The sequence below is a fragment of the Aythya fuligula genome, chromosome 25, assembly GCF_009819795.1.
Source record: "Aythya fuligula isolate bAytFul2 chromosome 25, bAytFul2.pri, whole genome shotgun sequence".
NCBI classification, from domain to species: Eukaryota; Metazoa; Chordata; class Aves; order Anseriformes; family Anatidae; genus Aythya; species Aythya fuligula.
Genome location: NC_045583.1, coordinates 4,987,249 through 5,006,223, shown reverse-complemented (window position 1 = coordinate 5,006,223; position 18,975 = coordinate 4,987,249). Strand labels below are relative to the sequence as shown.

The 18,975-nt window shown below is 67.0% G+C and overlaps 2 protein-coding genes across 5 annotated transcripts; one reads left to right on the top strand and one right to left on the bottom strand.

Moving 5' to 3' along the window:
• Positions 1-693: 693 nt before the first annotated feature.
• Positions 694-14,593, top strand: MICAL1 (microtubule associated monooxygenase, calponin and LIM domain containing 1). Of its 4 annotated transcripts, none has more exons than XM_032203130.1 (26): positions 1,601-1,633; positions 4,544-4,816; positions 5,503-5,731; positions 5,829-6,107; positions 6,701-6,908; positions 6,999-7,115; positions 7,251-7,505; positions 7,648-7,748; positions 7,862-8,119; positions 8,570-8,685; positions 8,810-8,936; positions 9,267-9,339; positions 9,783-9,933; positions 10,002-10,189; positions 10,294-10,403; positions 10,485-10,538; positions 10,634-10,711; positions 11,038-11,206; positions 11,316-11,398; positions 11,505-11,970; positions 12,073-12,161; positions 12,264-12,359; positions 12,473-12,566; positions 12,649-12,748; positions 12,840-12,913; positions 13,001-14,593. In XM_032203130.1, exons 4-26 carry the CDS (start codon positions 5,847-5,849, stop codon positions 13,129-13,131), a joined length of 3,399 nt encoding a protein of 1,132 aa, XP_032059021.1. In that variant the 5' UTR covers positions 1,601-1,633; positions 4,544-4,816; positions 5,503-5,731; positions 5,829-5,846; the 3' UTR covers positions 13,132-14,593. The 4 variants fall into 4 exon arrangements, with proteins under 4 accessions (XP_032059022.1, XP_032059021.1, XP_032059023.1 ...); XM_032203132.1 differs by having other exon boundaries at positions 1,605-1,633; positions 4,540-4,816; positions 10,488-10,538; XM_032203128.1 differs by having other exon boundaries at positions 1,605-1,633; positions 4,540-4,816.
• SMPD2 (sphingomyelin phosphodiesterase 2) lies at positions 14,583-17,833 on the bottom strand. Its single transcript, XM_032203135.1, has 10 exons — positions 17,724-17,833; positions 17,162-17,258; positions 16,998-17,074; positions 16,685-16,778; positions 16,511-16,600; positions 16,169-16,251; positions 15,928-16,060; positions 15,731-15,835; positions 15,495-15,651; positions 14,583-15,293 (listed from the first exon to the last, which is right to left on the bottom strand). Exons 1-10 carry the CDS (start codon positions 17,771-17,773, stop codon positions 14,950-14,952), a joined length of 1,230 nt encoding a protein of 409 aa, XP_032059026.1. The 5' UTR covers positions 17,774-17,833; the 3' UTR covers positions 14,583-14,949.
• Between the last annotated feature and the right edge of the window lie 1,142 nt (positions 17,834-18,975).

Below are 18,975 nucleotides of genomic sequence, written 5' to 3'. Positions count from 1 at the left end.
ACAAAGCAGGCTGCCTGGGGCCAGCAGGTTGGCATTAGAGCTGTGTCCCTGCTGTGCCATTGCGGTGGCACACCCTTGCTCCCTGGGGGCACTCATCACCAAGGGCTGCTGCTGCTCTCCTCCTCCCCACGTTTTGGGGGCTGCCACCACCTCCGTCCCTGTCCCCAGCCCCGGCGTGGGCACCCCTGGGGCCCCGCAGAGCAGCCGTCGCTGTGTGCCTCTGCTTCTTCTGCCACCGTGATCAAAAGCGAGTGCTGCTTCCCAGCAAGTTCCCCCCGGGGGGAAAAAAACCTGCGCCTGGAAGGAGCCGAGGAGCGGCGAGCTGTGTTCGTAGCGCCAGGAAGGGCTTGCAAACAGAGGGAGCTGTTTCCGACAGCTCCCGTGCCTGGGAAAAGTGCCCAGCTTTCCGCAGCCGCCCCATTTCCGTGTCCGCCCCGGCCTCTCGCGCCTCCGAGCCGCGGGTGGGCTCCGCAGTGCCTGCACCCAGGGGATTTACACGGGGTTGGGGGGCTCGAAACACCCCAGTCTGGTTATGGGGAGGCTGTGGGTGAGGGTCCTGCACCAGGACCCCCGTGAGGACACCCCAAAGGGCTGTGGGGAGGAGGGATGGAGGTGTTGGGCCGGCCGTCCCGCGTCCCCGTGGCCGCAGGCAGTGCCGCGAGTGACTCACAGGTTGCCGACGCAGCCCCGGCTCCGTGTGCCAGCTCGCCCCGTGTCCCTGAGTCACCGCAGCCTCGTGGCAGGTTGTCACCCTGCGTCACCGCCCCGCGAGCCCCTTCACCCAGCTGCTTGCCCCAGTATGGGGCAAGCGGCCAGCAGCACCCCGAGGAGGCCACCGCTGGACAAATCCCCCAAAACACCCGGCCAGGAGCAACCTTCGGTGACCCAGTGGTTCCATCCTCTGCCCCAAGGTACGGTCACCCCCCTGGGATCCTTCGCCCAAGGTGGAAAATTTGTCCCCAGAGTTTCCCCGAGGACAGCAGCGCTTGGGGACGCGGGGGGGCTCGTTTGGGGACGAGGCTGAGCGCGTCCCCCTGCGCGGAGCAGGACCTGGTTCCCAGGCTCTATTTCTGGGGGCAGGAGGGAAGTAGGGGATGGGAAGCGAAACGGTGTGTTTCAGCGGCGGAACCTTGTGTTTTGCTTTGCCAAAAGGCTGCTTTCTCAGCCCAGAAGGCAAAAACGCGGCAGGGGTCGCGCTGCGCATCCCTGCGCCAGCGCAGGGCTGGGACCCCCAGGCTGGGGAGGGGAGGGAGGAAGAGGAGGAGGAGGAGGAGGAAGGAGCTCCGGCGCTGCAGCCTCCGCAGCTGCACTCAAAACCCACGCTCGCAGCTAAAAATAAATAAATAATAGTAAAAAAAAAAAAAAATTAAAAAAATCATCAGCAGCACAAAGCCGGGCAGCCCCCGCGGCCGCCCTGCCCCTCCTCTCCTCGGCTGGGCTGTTCCCAGCGCCGCCTTCCAGCAGCCCGGACCCGCGGTGGGGAGGGGGAGGAAGAGGAGGAGGAGGAGGAAGAGGCCAGGGAAGCGGGAGGAGAGAGGAGGGGACGGGGCAGCCCCTTCCTGCCCGCCCCCGGCCCCGTTTTTTGTTTTTTTTTTTTTTTTGCCTCAGTTTCCCCGAGCGCGGAGCCCTGGAGGTGAGTGGGGAGGGGACGGGCAGAGCATCCCCGGGGGAGGAGGGGAGAGGAGCACCCCAATGTCCCCTTCCCAAGGGACATCCCATCCACCAGCATCGCTCTGCCAGTTGCTGAACCCCCGAGGGGTGATTTTGGGGTGGGGGCGCGCACTTGGGGGGTGCACCAGCAGCGGTCCCCAGGGTGCCTTTTGGGGCTGCTCGGTGGCGGTGGGGGCGCTTTGTGTCCCCCCGAGGGGTCTCCATGAAGCCCCTCTGAGTGTCCCCAGGGGCAGCAGGGTCCCCCCCGTCCTCGTTTGCAGCCCCTCGGCTCTGCCACCACGGGGCAGAGGGCAAAGGGAGCAGCCCCCCCCCTCCTGGACCCTTCCCCAGTAGCACCAGTGCTCCCAGCACCGAGCAGGAAGAGCTTTGCAAAGGGACAGGGGCTTCCCCCATCCCAGGAGGATGCTCCGTGTGAGCCTCTGCTCCGTCTCCCTCCACCCCCTGTTGTGCCCCCATCCCTGGTGGTCCCAGCCCCAATTTTTGGGGTGCAGAGCCCCCGGGCTTCACGAGCCCGCCGTCCCCCCAAGGCACAGCTGCTGCTGCTCCGCAGGCAGAGCATCCCCAGCAGCAGGAGGCCGGAGCAGAGGCTGGGCTGAGTTATTTTTGCCCAGCCCAAGCGAGAGGCTTCCCGGAAACGTCTGTCGGTGCGAAACTGCGTCAAGGAGAGGGACAGAGCTGTCCCCGTACCCTTGGCCGCGGTCAGATGGCCCCACGGGGACAGCTGGGGCTGGAGATGAAGGAGAAGCAGGAGGAGGAGGAAAGAGACACCAGGGCTGGCTGCTCGCTGACTTCCTCCCGAGCACGGCTCGGCTGCAGGAGGCTCCTTCTGCGCGCCCCGAGGGGGTGGCGCTGAGCGGGGGGGATGAAGGCGAGCCCCTGGCGCCGAGCAGCTCAAAGGCTGGGGGAGTGACACCCCCGGAGCCACGTCTGACGGGGCTGGGCTGTGGTTTTGGGGATCCCCTGCAAAGGACGGTGCCAAAATGCCCCGAGAAGGGCGCGCTTCTGCTGGTGGTGGCCGCAGGAGCCGCAGCTGGGACCTGCCCGTGGTTGGTACCCTGGGGATTTTGGTACCTTGGGGATTTCGGTACCCCAGTGCTTTCAGCACAAGCTTCCCAGGGATTTTTTTTTGCAGCAGCCAGCCCCTCGCTGTGACCAGTGATGGGTCTGTCCCCGTCCTTCACCCTTCTCCCAGCAGCTGCACCCCGGGGAACGAGGGGGTCTCGGGCACTGCTGCAGTGCCCGGAGCTGCCACGAGCCAAGGGTTCGGCCAGGACGTGCCCACACACCCACCGACCCGGCCCCAGCTGGAGCAGCCGCCTGATTTTTCTCCTTCCTGCAAAGATTAAAGCAGGGCCAGATAAGGGCTGGCTTCTGGGCGTTGGCCGGGGCCATCTCCCTGCCCGAAGGCATGCCGGGGAGGAGGGCGCTGCTCCCCCTGAGCACGGTGCCGGGGATGGGAAGAGCACTGCCCGCTGCCTTTACCCCTTCCAGCAGCAGTGCGATGGGACCAGTTGCCAAAACCAGCAGTTTGGGGTCCCTTCCGGCAGCAGTGCAATGCCCCAAAACCAGGATTTGGGGCTGCCCCATTGCGTGGTCCCGAGAGCTTCTCCATCCCACCCATGGCATTTTTGGTCGACCTTGAGACCCTGGAAGGACCTTCCTGAGGTCCAGGCTGGGCTGAGCAGCCTGACCCTGGGCTCTCCGGGCTGGATCCCAAACCCAGAGCAGCCCGGTCCGTGCTGGGAGCCCGCTCACCAGCGAGGGGAGAGGCCCAGCTGCAAGGGAATCTGCTGCTGCTGCTGGAAACCCTCCCAGCCCGCATTAGCTCACCGCGGCCCCGTGTCCTTTCCCACCCTCTTTCCATGTGCCTGGAGGACACGTCTGGTTTGCTGGCAGCCCAGAAACCCCACAGCAGCTTCCCTGCCTTTTCCTAGCGGGAGAGAACAAGGGAGGGGGGGTGACCCCATAAGCGAAGCGGGGCACCCCTGCTGTGGGGTTGCTCCGCGTGCCCCGGCCCCGGGTGACGTCCCCAAGGGCTGCGTTTCTGCAGCCGCCCCAACCGGAGCCACCACGAGCTGAGTCAGGGCTGGCTGCAACCCCCACCTCCTCCCTCTGCCTCGCCGGGGCGGTTTTGAAGGCAGAAATGCAAAAAGCAGTCACACTGGGGCGTGGGGAGAGCAGAGCTGGGGGGCAGCAGGCTCAGCACCGTGCCCCCCTCCCCGGTTGGCACCAGCCCCTGCGGGCTGCAGGCTCGTTCTTTGCAGCAGATCTGCAGGAGCTGAGTATCCGGGGAGGTTTCTGCCCTTGCTTGAAATTATCGAGGGGGGTTCAGGCATGCCAGAGGGGGCGCGGAGCACCAGCCCGAGCATCGCTTCCGTAGGAAACTCGGCGTAACACAAGGCTGCTTGTTCTGCCTCCTCCGGGCTTCCTCGCCGAGCCCAAAGCGCCGGGGCTGGAAAAGTTCCTTGGCACCGGGAGCTCCCGTCCCGGGGGGGAACCGAGGGGTGGAAATGGAAGGGGTGCTCCCAGCGTGGGTGCTTTATGGCCCCCATCCTGCCCCGTGCCTGCGGCGGTGTGAGCTCCCCGGGGAAAAGCCGCAGCGCCCGGAACAGCCTCCTGGGGAGGAGGAGGGAAGGAAGCTGTGGGCTGGCGTGCCTGCCTGCTCCGGTCAGGTTGGCAGCGCTGCCTCAGTTTCCCCAGGTTTTTCTGCTCTTTATTTCCCCCTGGCACTGTGCGGGGGATGCTCAGAAACCCGCCCCCGCTGCCACGAACGCGTGGCTTGTGCCCTTCGTCCCCGCGCCGCCACCCTGGGGACCCGTGGGCACCTGCTCCAGCCCAGCTGGCTGCTTCGTCCTTGTGTCTGCCCAGGCAGGAAGAGGTTAAAATGCTGAGGTTTCCTGTTTGTGATGCTCGGGAGGTGCACAACCACTTTGCGTCCTCTGAGGCACTGCTGGAAAGAGACCGGGCTTGAAACCCAGCTGGAATTCGGGCTCTCCAGTGCCAAAACGCCTCTCCCTGCCCCGCCGAAGGCAGCGCGGCTCGGCTGCGGTGTCCTTCCCCCCCTCCGGCACCTCGCTGCAGAGCCGTGGGGCTGGCCGCTGCCTTCGGGGAGCTCCACGTGAGGGCAAAGCTCAATGGTTCAAAGGTAGGAGCGCGGCGGCTCCTGGGCAAGACTTTTCACCGGGCTGCTCCTCCTCGCTGCCTTGGCCGGCTGCTCTGCGGGGCTGGGGAGGTTTTTCCCAGCCCCGGGGTTTGGCGAGGATTTCCCAGCCCCTGGGCTTTGGGGCTGGCTGGAGAGGGCAAAGCTTCGTGCTGCGGGCTGTGCCAGGACAAGGTGGCACGGGATGGTGCTCGGCTCGCGGTGGCACCGGGGCTTGGGGACGGCGCCGGGCGCTTGGCGGCTGCAGGGAGCGCACGGGGAGAAGCTGGGCACGGGGAGGGTCTGGGGGATGCTCTGCACCCCGGCTCTTGCAGAGAAGATGACTGCCGGGGCCATCGGTGCCGTGGTTTGCTTATTTTTTATTTCCCCCCCTCGTTGCTTCCTCCCTGCTCGTCTCTGCGTGCCTCGAGGCTGGCAGCTTCCGCCCCGCCGGGGCAGCAGAGGCGGAGGTGGGCGCGAATCTCCCCTCGCTGCTTTGCAAAACCCATCCTGCTCCTTCCTGCCCCGTGGGTGCTGAGCAGCCGGGCTTTGCTGCTTTTTGGGGCAGCTGCTAAACTGGGGCCCTGCGGTTTGTCCTGGCAGCCGGGGCCCCCTTTGGCTGCCCCGTTGTGAGGAGGAAGGAAGCGGCCTCATTGCTCCAAACGTCCCCGCTCTGCTCTCGCTCGCTGCAGGTACACGCAGCACAGAGGAAGCCGCTCGCCACCCGCAGCCGTCCCCGTCCCCTCCCCTGACGTCACCCACAGCAGGGTGACACCGTGGCTCGCTGGGTGCAGCACCCAGAGGAGGCTCAGCCAGGCGCTGTCAGAAAGAGGACAGATTTCAGCGTCCCCCTCACCCAAATCGCCGCGGGGTCCGCGACGGCTGCAGCACCCGCTGGGAAACCTCGCGCCAAGACACCAGGTCCTGCAGCATCCCTGGCAAGGATGGGGGCTCAGGGGGTCCCCTGCTTGTCCCTGCTGTCCCCTGCTGTCCCTGCTTACCCCCGTTGTCCCACCAGGCTGCCAGCTGAGGCAGGATGAGCATGCCGGACGGCGAGCCGGCCAACCCGGCCCATGCCCTGTTCGAGAGCTTCCTGCGGGCCGGGCAGTGCCAGGAGGTGCTGAGCTGCTTCGAGGAGCTGTGCCAGCAGCTGGGGCTGCAGGGCAGTGGGCTGCAGCTCTACCACGGCCTCAAGGCTGGCCTCAACTACTGGAACGCCAAGGCCCTGTGGAGCAAGCTGGATAAGAAAGCCGGGCACAAGGACTACGACCAAGGCACGGCGTGCGCCAACACCAAGGTACCGCTGGCCGTGGGGTGTGGGTTTGGGTCCCTCCGTGCCCTGTGCCACGTCCCTGGGGTGAGGGCATCCACTGGGACGTCCTCACTCGCACACTGAGGATGCGGGATGTGCCCTTTAGGGTGCTGCTGGGGTTGTTCGTTAGCCCTGCTGCCTCTCCATGGCGTGAAGGGGCCAAGGGACATGCTGTGCCCTTAGGGTGCCAGCACCGGGTGTCCCCCTGGGGCTGGGGATTCCCCTCCTGCCCTTCCAAGGGCTGACAGCTTTTGTCCCTGCTGTCACCTCCCGGCTGGCAGCACTTCAAACTTCAGAGCCCGATGCTGGTGAAAATTTCCCCGTTCCCCATCTGCTGCAGAGGGGAAGCGTGGGCGCCTTATCTCGGCCAGCACTGAATTGCTGCCGTTGCAAATCGCCACCGTGCAAAGGTTCAGCCGGGGAGGGGGGGGCGGGAGGTTCACCCCGCAGGGCCCCCACTTTGCAAGGAGCAGCAAGGAAAGGGAGTGGGGAGGGCCGGATCCTGCACTGGGACGGGGAAGGGGGGAGATGCTGAGCCCCGAGATTTGCCCCCATCCCACCGCCCGTCCCCTCCGCAGTGCCTGGTGGTGGGGGCAGGCCCCTGCGGGCTGCGGGTGGCCATCGAGCTGGCGCTGCTGGGCGCGCGCGTGGTGCTGGTGGAGAAGCGCGACGTCTTCTCCCGCAACAACGTCCTGCACCTCTGGCCCTTCACCATCCACGACCTGCGGGCGCTGGGGGCCAAGAAGTTTTACGGGCGCTTCTGCACCGGCACGCTGGATCACATCAGTGAGTCGGGTGCTGGGGGCTCCCCGGGGACCGGGGTGGGGGACACGCGGATGTGGGCGCAGCTCCCGGTGCTTTCTGTCCCCCCCGCAGGCATCCGTCAGCTGCAGCTCATCCTGCTGAAGGTGGCCCTGCTGCTGGGCGTGGAGGTGCACATCAACGTGCAGTTCAAGGACCTCCTGCCCCCCGCCAGCAGGGGGGACGGCCAGGGTAAGGCACCGGTGGCATCCCCGGGGACAAGGACAGGGCTGCGGCGGTGGCTCTGAGCCCTCCGGGGAGGGGACGAGGCGCAAATGGTGCCCCCAAAAGCCCAGCCCCACGCCGTGACCCCCCCCCTCTCCGCAGGCGGCTGGCGGGCTGTGCTGCAGCCCAGCTCCTCTCCCCTCAGCCACTACGAGTTCGACGTCCTCATCTCGGCCGGCGGCGGCAAGTTCGTCCCCGAGGGCTTCAAGAGGAAGGAGACGCGGGGGAAGGTGGCCATCGGCATCACCACCAACTTCGTCAACCGCCACAGCCGGGCCGAGGTGGAGGTGTCGGAGATCAGCGGCGTGGCGCGGATCTACAACCAGAAGTTCTTCCAAAACCTCTACAATAAAACAGGTCGGTGGGCCCCAAGCGGTGGTGGAGACCCTGGGGGTTCCCTTTTATCCCCCGGTGCACCCAGGATGTCCCCCCCAGGGTGGGATGCAGGGGACACTTGGTGGCCCCACGCGGCTCCGCTCAGCCCCTTCCCCATCGGCAGGTATCGACCTGGAAAACATCGTCTACTACAAGGACGACACTCACTACTTCGTCATGACGGCCAAGAAGCAGAGCCTGCTCAAGAAGGGGGTCATCCTGCAGGTGAGGCGGGCAGGATCCGGCCCCAGGAGCTGCCCGTCCCCCTGGGCTGGGGGACAAACGCCACCGCCCGCAGCCTGGCCGCATTCACCCCGTCCCCATCCCCGTCCCCGCAGGACAAACCGGACATCGAGAGCCTCCTGGCCGACGAGAACGTGAACCGGGACGCCCTCCTCAGCTACGCCAAGGAAGCCGCCAACTTCTCCACCAACTACCGCCTGCCCGAGCTGGAGTTCGCCCTCAACCACCGGGCCCTGCCCGACGTCGACATGTTCGACTTCACCTGCATGACCCGCTCCGAGAACGCGGCGCTGGTGCGGGAGCACAACGGGGCGCGCCTGCTGCTGGGGCTGGTGGGCGACTGCTTGGTGGAGGTGAGGGCCGTGCCTCAGTTTCCCCTTTCCCAGCAAGGGCTGCCTGATGGGTTTATTGCGCTGTGTTCCCCATCCCTGAGTGCTTCTCGCCCCCGTCCCCACGGGCACGCTCCCCAACAGCGGAAGCATCTGGGGATGCCCGGTAGCGGGACGCTTTGGTGGGGACGGGGTCGTCCCTTCTGCATCCCCACCGGAGATTTTCGGGGTGGAGGAGCAGCCCGGCTCCTCCCCAGACGTGACTGCATCGGTGGCAGCGTCTGGCTGCAGCCGTGGGGCTGGGGAGGAGACGTCTGTCCGTCCGCTCCCCGCGCGTCTCGCTGTCTCTCCCCGCTTTCATCTCCGGCCAAGCCCGGCAGCTCCGCGCCTCCTCCCAGCCGCCCCGACCGGCTGCGTGGCTCCAGCCCCGTCCCTTTCTCGAGCCCCATCCCTCTCTCGCCTTTTTCTCCGCAGCCCTTCTGGCCGCTGGGCACCGGCGTGGCCAGGGGCTTCCTGGCCGCCTTCGACGCGGCGTGGATGGTGCGGCGGTGGGCGGCCGGGACCCCCCCGCTGGAGGTGCTGGCCGAGAGGTGAGAGCCCCCCCCCCAGCCCGGCTGGGCTGATCCCAAATCAGGATTTCTGTCTCCTCGGTGGGGTGGCCAAAAAGGGGCCGTGTCCCCGCGGTGGCACCCAGCGCTGTTCCCTCACGCCCAGGGAAAGCATCTACCAGCACCTTTCGCAAACCTCCCCGGACAACACCAACAAGAACGTCAGCCAGTACAGCATCGACCCCGCCACGCGCTACCCCAACATCAACCTGCACGCCATCAAAGCCAACCAGGTACCCAGCCCTGAGCTTTTTTTTGGGGTGCAGAGCCCCGGGTCTCTGCTTCCCAGCCCCACTCGGGCACGGAGGAGAGCGGCCATCCTGCTTAACCCCCATCGAGGGCTGGGTGACAGCGGGTGACACCGGTTTATGAGGTCCCCTGTCCCCCAGGGGTGTCAGGCTGAGGCTGCAGGTCCCCAGAGAGCGTAACGCATTTCCCGTTGGGGATGCCGGTGGTGCTGGGAGCCGGAGGGGGGGGTCTGGGTGTCCCCCTCACCAAGGCCACCTCCCGGCACGGTGCCAACATCTCGGTGCGGTTGGTGACCTGCGTGTCCCCGCTGGCAGGTCCGGGACCTCTACCTCGTGGGCACGGTGGAGGTGGACCACAAGAAGAGGAGAGACAAGCGGCTCAGCACCGGTAGGAGCGATCGGTCCTGCCCCAGCCCCTCCCCACCACCAGGACCCCCCTGGCAGCCCACGGCAGAGCGGCTCCTGCCCTGATTCCCCTCCCCATCCTCCTCCTCTCATGCCGGAGCCCTGGCTGGTGCCCAGCCGCCCGCTGCGCTCCTCCCAGCACCGCCCGCGTCTCCATCCTGGTGGCACCGCTCGTATCCGTCCCTTCTACCCCCGTGGGGACACGGCCCCCCCGCTGCCTTCTCCAGCAGCAGGAGGTGTCCCCTTCCTTCTGGTGCCGAGCCATGAAACACCCACGGGTGCTTCACCAACCCGCTCCTTGGGCTTTGGGGTGGGGAGGTTGCACGGGGGCGGTCCCTGGGGGGCTGCATTTAAAGCTGAGGGAGGGGGGCTTTGCGGAGGGGGTGTCCCCGGGGTGGGATGGGGACGCGTGTGCTGCCTCCCCAGCTGTCTCCGGAGACGCCTACGAGGAGCTGCTGCGGTGGTGCCAGGCCAGCACGGCCGGGTACCGCGGCGTGGAGGTCACCGACTTCACCAGCTCCTGGACCAGCGGCTTGGCTCTCTGCGCCCTCGTCCACCGATTCCGCCCCGACCTGGTGTGAGTGCCCGGCCCCCGGGACCCCCGACCTGCAGAGCCCACCCTGACGGCGCCCACCCTCCCCGCAGGGATTTCCATGCCGTGGACCCCCAGGATCCCGTCGGGATCCACCAGCTGATGCTGGACACGGCGGAGCAGGAGCTGGGCATCCAACCCGTCCTCTCCAGCACCGAAATGGCCTCGATGGCGGAGCCCGACCGCCTGGGGCTCATCACCTACCTCAGCCAGTTCTATGAAGCCTTCAAACCTTCTCCAGGTGAGGGATTTCGGGGGGGTTTATCCCACCCTCAGCCCCCCCCCGGGGCCGGCTGGGTGCTGCCCGCTGTCAGGGTGCGTCCCCAGCACGTCCCCTTTGCGCAGCGTCGGCGGAGGTCAGCAAGAAGCCAATGTCCCCGCGCGGCACGAGGGGCGCCATCCTCTTCCTCAGCAAGCTGCAGAAGAGCCGCACCCTGACCCACAAACGTGCCCAGGTGAGCATCCCAGCACCCCCCAGCCCCTCGTGGCACCCCACGGCCGTGCCCCCCCAGCTCCGAGCCCCCCGTTTGTGTCAGCAGGAGAGCGCCCAGAAGGACCCCGAAGCCAAAAAGATCCACAGGGACGCCGAGGTGGGTCCGCACCGCGCACCACGAGGGATGCTCCGGGGGGTGCAACCCACGGGGGGACAACGGGTGCTGACCCCCCCACCTTGGCACGCTCTTAGGTGGACGCAGCACTGGACGGAGACCCTCTGGATGGTGACCACAGCCAGCCACCAGCCGCCACCGCGGACCCCGCGCAGGTTGGTCCTCGCTTTGCCCCGGGGAGGGGACCCTCGGGGTGGGCACGGGGGGTGGTGGCACTGCGGCTCCTCCTGCACATGGGCACGAGCCAAGGGCTGGGACCGGCGCTGCGCAAGCGGCCGCCCACGGGCTGGCTGCTCCTCCCAGCAAGTTTCCTGACCCAACTGGTTTTCCGGAGCCGAGTCCTGCCGCTCCCTGCGTGGTGCCAGCAGCGAGCAGAGAGGGGGGCAAAACCCCATGCCCCCCTCCCCGGCGCCCGCAAAGCCCCGGGGCCGGGTGGGTGCCGTCACCCCGTGCCCCCACAACCTTCCCTCTCCTTCTGCAGCCGCCGTCCCGCGGGGAGAGCAGCGACGCCTGCTACTTCTGTGGCCAGCGCGTCTACATCCTGGAGAGGGCCAGCGCCGAGGGGCACTTCTTCCACCGTGGCTGCTTCCAGTGCTGGCAGTGCGGGGCCACGCTGCGCCTGGGCGACTACGCCTTCCACGAGGAGGACGGTGAGCAGGGCTTGGGGTCGGGGTTCTTGGGATGAAGTGCTGGGGACGGGTGGCTTTCTGCTCTGCAATCTCTTCACTCGCTCGTCACACGCTCGTGCCCCCGCTCCAGGTCATTTTTACTGCTTGCTTCACGACCCCAACGCCCCCGGTATGGATATGCCCCCCAGTGAGCCCCCGGTGCTGCCCGATGGGGTAAGTAGCCGTAAATCCCCATAGGTGAAATCGGGCCCCAGAAATTTTGGAGAGGGGTGGCTGCTCGTTCTGGCCCCACGGTGCACCACCCCTGGCTTTGCCCTAGGATGTCAATGCCAACCCCACGTTTTCGGACGCTGAGAGCCCCTGTGCGTCCCCTGAGGGCGAGGAGGTGCTCGAGTGCCCACAGTCCCCGCTGGCAACCCCAGAGCTGGGGGAAGAACCCGGGGCAGAGGAGGATGCTGCGGACACCGGAGAGGTGGAGGAGCAGGAGGTGGCACCCTCGGGGCCGGACGATGTCCCGGAGGAGGACGAGGGTCCCGGCGCAGAGCCCCAACGGGAGGCAGAGGAGGCTGAGGAGGGAGGAGGCAGGAGGAAGATCGTCCTCTCGCCCCTGGAGAAGCTCAGCCTGTCTACACTGAGCCTCACCGGGGATGCTGAGGCCGAGGCGCCCCCAAAACCAGCCCGGCTGCGGCTGCAAGCGGCGCCCGAGGCCCTGCCTGCCCTGTGGCCAGGGCTGGCTGCCTGGGAGGAGGAGGAGGAGGAGGACCACGAGGTGGACATGGAGGAAGGTGGGTGGCTGCCTGCTGGGATCTCTGGGGTCCTCCTGCACCCTGCCATGCCCCACTGCTGCCGGGCGGCCTGAAACAGCTCTTATTTTTGGGGCTGTGCAGATTCAGAGGAGAGTGACAGCGAGGAAGAGGAGGAGGAGGAGGGGGCAGAGGAGGAGGAAGGCCTGGACCTGGGCACCATAGGGGAGTCTGTGAGTGCTGTCCCCAAACAGCAGTGACCCCACTGGGCTCTCACTGGCCTGATGCCGAGATTTTGGGGCCGGCCCTGCCTGACCCCCTGCGTCCCTTTGCAGTGCCCGATCCTTGGGGACCTGAAGTACGCCACCTGCAAGCGCACGCTGCCCCGCCGGGTGCGGGAGGCACAGATGAAGCGGTTCTGCAAAGCACAGGTAACCCTGATGGGCTGAGCCAGGTCCCCATCCCCATCCCCATCCCCATCCCATCCCCATCCCATACACCGGGATGCCCCGGACCACGTCCGATCACCACCCTCCCCTCGCAGGCCATCCAGAGGCGGCTGGAGGAGATCGAAGTGACCTTCCGCGAGCTGGAGCAGCAGGGCATCAAGCTGGAGAAGTTCCTCCGGGATGAGGGAGGTAAGGACAGGGCGCCGGGGCCCCCGTGGTGCCCAAGGTTGGGGTCTGCACCCCACTCATCCCCCCCTGTGTTGCCCCACAGGCAGCCCGGCCGACCAGAAGACGCAGTGGATGAACCAGCTGCTGTACCTGGTGCAGAAGAAGAACAGCCTCATGTCCGAGGAGTCAGACCTCATGATTGCGTAAGGCCGGGGGAGATAAAGGCTGCCTGGGACCCCCCCCCCAAATCCCCGACCCCATGCCTAGAACCCCCCCACCCTTCCCTCCCCGCAGGGTACAGGAGCTGAAGCTGGAGGAGCAGCAGTGGCAGCTGGACCAGAAGCTGCGCTGGTACATGGAAAAGGAGGGTAAGCGCCCGTGCGGGATGGGGGGGGAGCGGGGCCAGGCTTGGGACCCCCCCACCTCGGCCCCACTGCAGCCCCCTGCTCCCGCAGAAGCCCTGAAGACAGCCGAAGACTGCGTGGCCGAGAAGGAGACCCTGGCACAGCTGCTGGACGTGGTGAACAAGCGCAACGCCCTCATCCAGATGCAGGAGGAGAAGCGGCTCAGCGAGCTGCACGCCTGACCGACCCCCCCCGGCTCCTCCCGGGGGGGGGCACGAGCAGACCCCCCCCCCGGCCGACCACCGCCCTGAGCTGCCTCGCGGGCAGCTGCTGCCGTGGCAAAGCCAGGTCCCCGCTTGCCAAAAGCTGCTGCGGAGGGGCCAGACCCGCTGGTGGATGCAGGCGGGGGTGGCACCGAGGAGCACCCCCCGGCTCTGGGGCGCGGAGAGGGCGTCCCCGCGTGCGGCTGGAGCGCCTTCGCCTTGCGCTTGCTTGGAAACGGAATTTGCAGGGGGCATGAAACGCGTGGGCTGCAGTGGCTCTGCACAGAGCTTGCTAGAGGAGAAAAAAAAAAAACAACAACAACAAACAAAACAAAACATGGGTTATTGGGGTCTCGCCCAGCGCTGGAGATCCCATGGATGTGACCCCTGCGAGGAGGACGCTGCCCAGACCCAGCCAGCGGCATCGGAAGCTTTTGGTCCTGCAGAGCCCCTCGTGCTCGAACTGTGCTGCTGCTTCTTCGGGACAGGCTGTGCCTGGTCCCAGCGGGTGAGGGGTCCCCAGCGGCACCCAGCCTGCCCTGTGCCTTGGCCCTCCCGGGCCCCAGAGGACTTCGCTCCCGGCAGTGAGGACGTGACCACGGCCACCACAGGGAGAGCTCAGCGGAGGTGCCAGGTGTGGAGGGGCAGCATCAGGAGCAGGCCTGGGAAGCCACCAGAGGACATCCGTCCCTACCTGGGACATCCATCCCTACCCGGGACATCCATCCCATCCCAGGACATCCATCCCAATGTGGAACATCCATCCCGTCCCAGGACATCCATCCCAACCAGGGACATCCATCCCAGCTCAGGTCATCCACCTCAACCTGGGACGTCCATCCCAACCTCGAACATCCATCCCAACCCAGGACATCCCTCCCGACCCAGGACATCCATCCCAGCCCGACACATCTGGCTCTACAATTGGGACCAGCAACGGCCAGAGCGGGCTGAGCACACAGCATCTCTGCTTTTGGGTGCCACCGTCCCCATCCCCTGCAGGAAACCAGGGTCACAAACCTCCATGTGACTTTAGGGGGACGGGGACATTTAACCAGCCGCTCTCCCGGTGGATTTTGCCCAGGGCTGGCACCAGGTGCGTGTGACACAGAGGACAAGAGCCGCTGGTGGCTGTTTCCTCCTTGCCCCTTTGGGGCTCTTCCTGCTTGCCGATGCCAAAGTGCCCTTCGCACCGATCTCTCGGACCTTTAAGGAGTCTCCAGGTGCTGCAGGGCCGTTCCCCCTGCTGACACGGTGCTTTCTGCAGTCCCCAGCTGTGTTGGGGCTGTCATAGGGGTGCTGGGTGCGGGCTCCTCCGTGGCCGCCCTCACCCAAAGGTTCCTCCCGTGCCCCCACACCTTCCCGGCTGCATTTCGTTTGGCCCTGCTGCAAGCCCCCTCCCTTTGAATAAAGCCTCCCAGATGCGGCCCTAGGGCTCAAACACCGCCTTTATTTTCTCTATGACTCAAATCCGGCTGCTGGGGTGGCCCAAAGCTCTCAGGGGGAGCCCCTGGGGCTGTCCTGGGCAGGGGGAGGCCGAGGTGCTCGCACACCCCGGGGTGTCCATCCAGACAGAAAGGGCATATTAAAAAAAGATAATTAAAGCCTGCCTCCACCGTGGTTCCCACGGGGGCAAACCTTTTGTCCCAAAACCTTAATTCCACCCCAGAAGGCGGCTGTGGAACCTGCGCTACCGAGCCTGCCGCAGCACTGCTCACCAAAATCCCAAAGTCAAGGAGAAAAAAGGGTCTGAGCCGGGTCAGGATGGGGCCGGGGATGAATCCCCCCAGCCCCCGGTCAGGAGCGTCCGGGGTGCTCCTGCAGCACCCCCAGCGCCATCCGCATCTGCTCCTCGGTGCCCTGCAGCATCTTCACCTCGATGGTGTGGAAGAGGTGGAGGCCGGTGGCGAGGAGGAGGACGCCGAGGGCGAGGAAGGCCAGCAGGGCGAAGGACAGCTTGGGGAAGGGCTGCCCCTCCGCCAGCCCCGCCAGGGCGCCCAGCGCGGCCGCGGCCTGCAGCAGCAGCAGCAGCAGGGCCAGCAGGGCCATCCTGCCCGAGGAGTAGCGCTGCCGCCGCGCCGCCTGCAGCCCCACGCGCACCTCGGTCCGCGCCTCGCTCAGCACCTCCACCAGCGCCGGCACTGCGGGGACAAGGCGGGGGGGCTCAGTGAAGCGGCATCCCCCCTCCCTACCCTTTTTTCTCCCCATCCCCGCGCCCCTCCGCCAGCTCCCTCCCCGAAAGGGGACGCGCTGGGAAGAGGAAGCATCCCCAAAATTTCCTCTCCGTCTTTCACCAGGATCCCCCAAAAAGGGGGGTGCTGTGGGGGTGCCCCCCTCCTTACCGGCCGTGCTGGGGGTGACACCCGCTGCCTGCCCCGTCCTCTGGACGTGCAGCGTTGCCATCACGGCCTCGTGGTCCGAGTAGGGGATATCCGTGCCCGGGGCTGTCCCCGTGGTGGTCTGCAGCTCCTCGCACCTCACCGTGAAGCCGGAGCCAGCCTGGGCAGGGACACAGTGGGGTCAGGAGGTGTCCCCCTCCGTAACCCCCCCATCCCAGCCCAGGGGGGGTCCCCATCACCTTGTAGAGGATGTAGTCGATGCGGATGCCCAGCGGGAAGGGCTGCAGCTCTGAATTGACGGTGAAGCAGTTGTTGGGGATCAGGGTGCAGCCGTCCTCGCAGCCCTGCGAGCAAGCACCATGTCCCGGCATGGCCCAGGACCCCCCCCGGACATGGGGGTGTCCCTCGAGCCCCCTGCTCAGCCCGTGCCGCTCACCTCGAAGTGCTTGGTCTCGGTGAAGGCGTCCCGCAGCCCCGTCCAGCAGCGCAGCAGCCGGATGCCCACGTCTTGGGGGTGCATGTTCAGGTCCCCCCCCAGCAGCACCACGTCGGCCGCCTTCGCCGTGTGCCTGCAGGGACGGCACCGGCTCAGCCTCCCCCGCCACACCCTTTGGGGGGGCGGGGGGAAACTGGGACCCCCCCCCGGTACCCCCCAGCCACAGTCCGTGGCCGCTCACCGGATGAACTGCAGCAGCTCCCAGGCTTGCACCACGCGGTGCGGCAGGTAGGCGTCCTTCTCCCGGCAGTACTCGGCGTGCAGCTGCCAAAAACAGGGGGACAAAGGGGCCGTGACCTCCCTCTGCAGCTCCAGGGCTCCCTGCAACCCACCCGGCCCCTTTGGGGGTCTCTCAAATCCCGTGGCTGCTGGCTGACCCCACCAAAAGGACCCCCACCCCACTGCACAGCCCGGCTTTTGGGACGCAGCCCCCCCACCCTAGGCACTATCTCATTAAATTGCCGCAGGGAGGGGACAGCAAAGGCCACGCGGCCACTCGTGTCCCCCACACCGAGGTGCTCACATGGGTGACGTAGACGTTGAAGACGATCCCGGAGATGTTAATGACGGCGAGCCCCACGGACTTGCCGCAGAACCAGTCCCCGTGCTGGAGCTGGAAAAAGGGAAGAGGAGAGACGGGGTCCGGCGTGGCTCTGTGGGGTCCTGGGGGTGCCGCGTGCCCCCCTACCCCACTCACCATGTAGGGGTAACCGTTGAGCGAGTACTGGTAGAGCAGCGTGTCCAGGATGGGGAACTTGGAGAAGATGCAGAGCCCGCTGCCGATGACACCGCTGCGGGACGGGGGGTGCAGTGAGCGTGTGCCCCCTCCCCATATCTCCCTCCCTCTACCCTGGGGTCCGCCGTGCGTCCCCATGCGCCGCGCTCCCCGGTGCCACGGGGCCAGGACACCAACAGCACCCACACCGTGGGCTCTCCATGGGTTAAATCCCCCCGGCACAGCCCTGGGGACACCCAGGGGGGAAAAAGGGGAGCAGCCTGGCCCCCCTCACCTGCGAAAATAATGGGAGTATGGGCAGCAGCCTCCCAGCTTCGCCTTCAGGTCGCTGTAGTCCTGCTCGCTCCATACCTGTGGGACAGCGGCACGGGCGGAGGACGGGAGCCCCTGGGCTCACGGGGCTGAGACCGGGCGCGCTCAGCTCACGCGTGGCCTCACCTCCTGCAGGAGCACCAGGTCGAAGCCCTCCTGGCACAGCCTGTCCCCGATGAGCCGGATGCGCTCCTGGCGCCGCTTGCTCAGGTAGCGGATGGCCCTGGTGGAGAGGGGCAGGCAGTGACAGCTCGGGGGGGTTGGGGGAGGTTTGGGGCACGTGGGGACACAGAATGAGGGGGGAGAGGGTGCTGGTAATGATACGGGGCAGGAGGCAGCTGGGGGGAAAGGGAGGGTAGGGAGAAAGGGCCTTGTGGGGACATGGGGACAAGAGGGGCGTGCAGGGAGCCTGTTTGGGGACAGATTTTCCTGCCTGCAAGGCGAAGATGCCCACCCGAGATGGAGTGGAAATGGGGGGCCCTTTCCTGGTGGGAGAAGGGGGAGTGTAAGTGGGGAGTGGGGACAAGGGGCACTGCCCAGCCGAGCACCTCACAGCCTTTTGGGGCTGAGAGAGCGGTGCGAACCCAAAATAAAGGGGGCAGGCAGGTAGCCCCATGGCCAGGCCCCCATCCCCTGGGGTGGCTGTCCCCGTCTCTGTCCCCGCATCCCTGGCGGACTCTGGACTCACCAGCAGTTGAGGTCGAAGACGCGGAGGCGCAGCGCGGGGTCCCCCTCCATCGCTCAGCAGGGCTCAGCCGGGCGGCACCGGGCAGAGGGGGGGTCCTGCAGGGAGCAGCCTTGGGGTGACGGCGCCCCAAGAGCCGGGGAAGCTGCGCTGCGGTGGCGGAGGGGCCGAGGCAAAGGCCGTGAGGGAGGAGCAGATGGGGTGCCCAGCCTCATCCACACCCTCCCCTCCACTGGGCCTATCCTGAACCCCAGATTCATCCCCGGTGACCTCTCCATCCCGAGGACGGGGACAGCGTGGGCACAGGGCCAGGGAAGGGGTGCAGGCACCCAAACCCTCCGGTCCTGAGCTCACTGCGCACACTTTAACCCTGCCTCAAAGCACAGCTGCAAGGCAGGGCCCCCCCCCACCCTCCCCAGCTCCTATCTCCAGGACCCGGACCCTGAACCGGACCCGGCCTCGCTCCTCCACCGATCGCCTCCTGGGGAGGTTTCAAAAGTGCAAAAAGCAAACCCGGGGACACGGCTGGATGGGAGCGCTCCAACCGCCTGTCCCGGGGGGGCTGCCACGGGACCCCATGGCCACGACCTGTCCCGAGTGGGCCCCCCCCCCAAAAAAAAAAAAGGGACCCCTTGGCCACGGCTCTGTTTTGCCTTTTCCTGGCCAAAAGCTCCCCACGAAGCCCCCGGGAAGGTGAGAGCAGCAGCTCCGTGCTCCTGCCCCGATGCCTGCAGTGGGGCTGAGCCCCCCCGAGGACCATCCCCAGCCCCCCAAGGACCATCCCCAGCCCCCTGAGTACCATCCCCAGCCCGGGGGGAGAGGGGTGGGTTTTGCTTCGCGGGGGGGGGCGCAGAAGGGTCGGGGCGCGGAGATGGAGCGGAGCTGGGAAGGGGGCACGGAGCAGGGCGCGGAGCAACGGGGGGGGCGCGGAGCCGGGTGCGGGGCGAGGAACCGGGAGCGGAGCCGGGTGCGGAACCGGGGGCTGGAAGAGGAACCGGGAACGGGGCGCGGAGCAACAGGGGGAGCGCGGAGCCGGGAGCAGGGCGCAGAGCTGGAAACGGGGCGAGAAGCAACAGGGGGAGCGCGGAGCCTTGGAGAGGGCCCGGAGCCGGGTGCGGAGCCGGGAGCGGAGCCGGGAGGTGGGAGCGGAACCGGGAGCAGGGCGCAGAGCTGGAAACGGGGCGAGGAGCAACAGGGGGAGCGCGGAGCCGGGAGAGGGGCGAGGAACCGGGAGCCGGGCGCGGAGCCGGGAGCG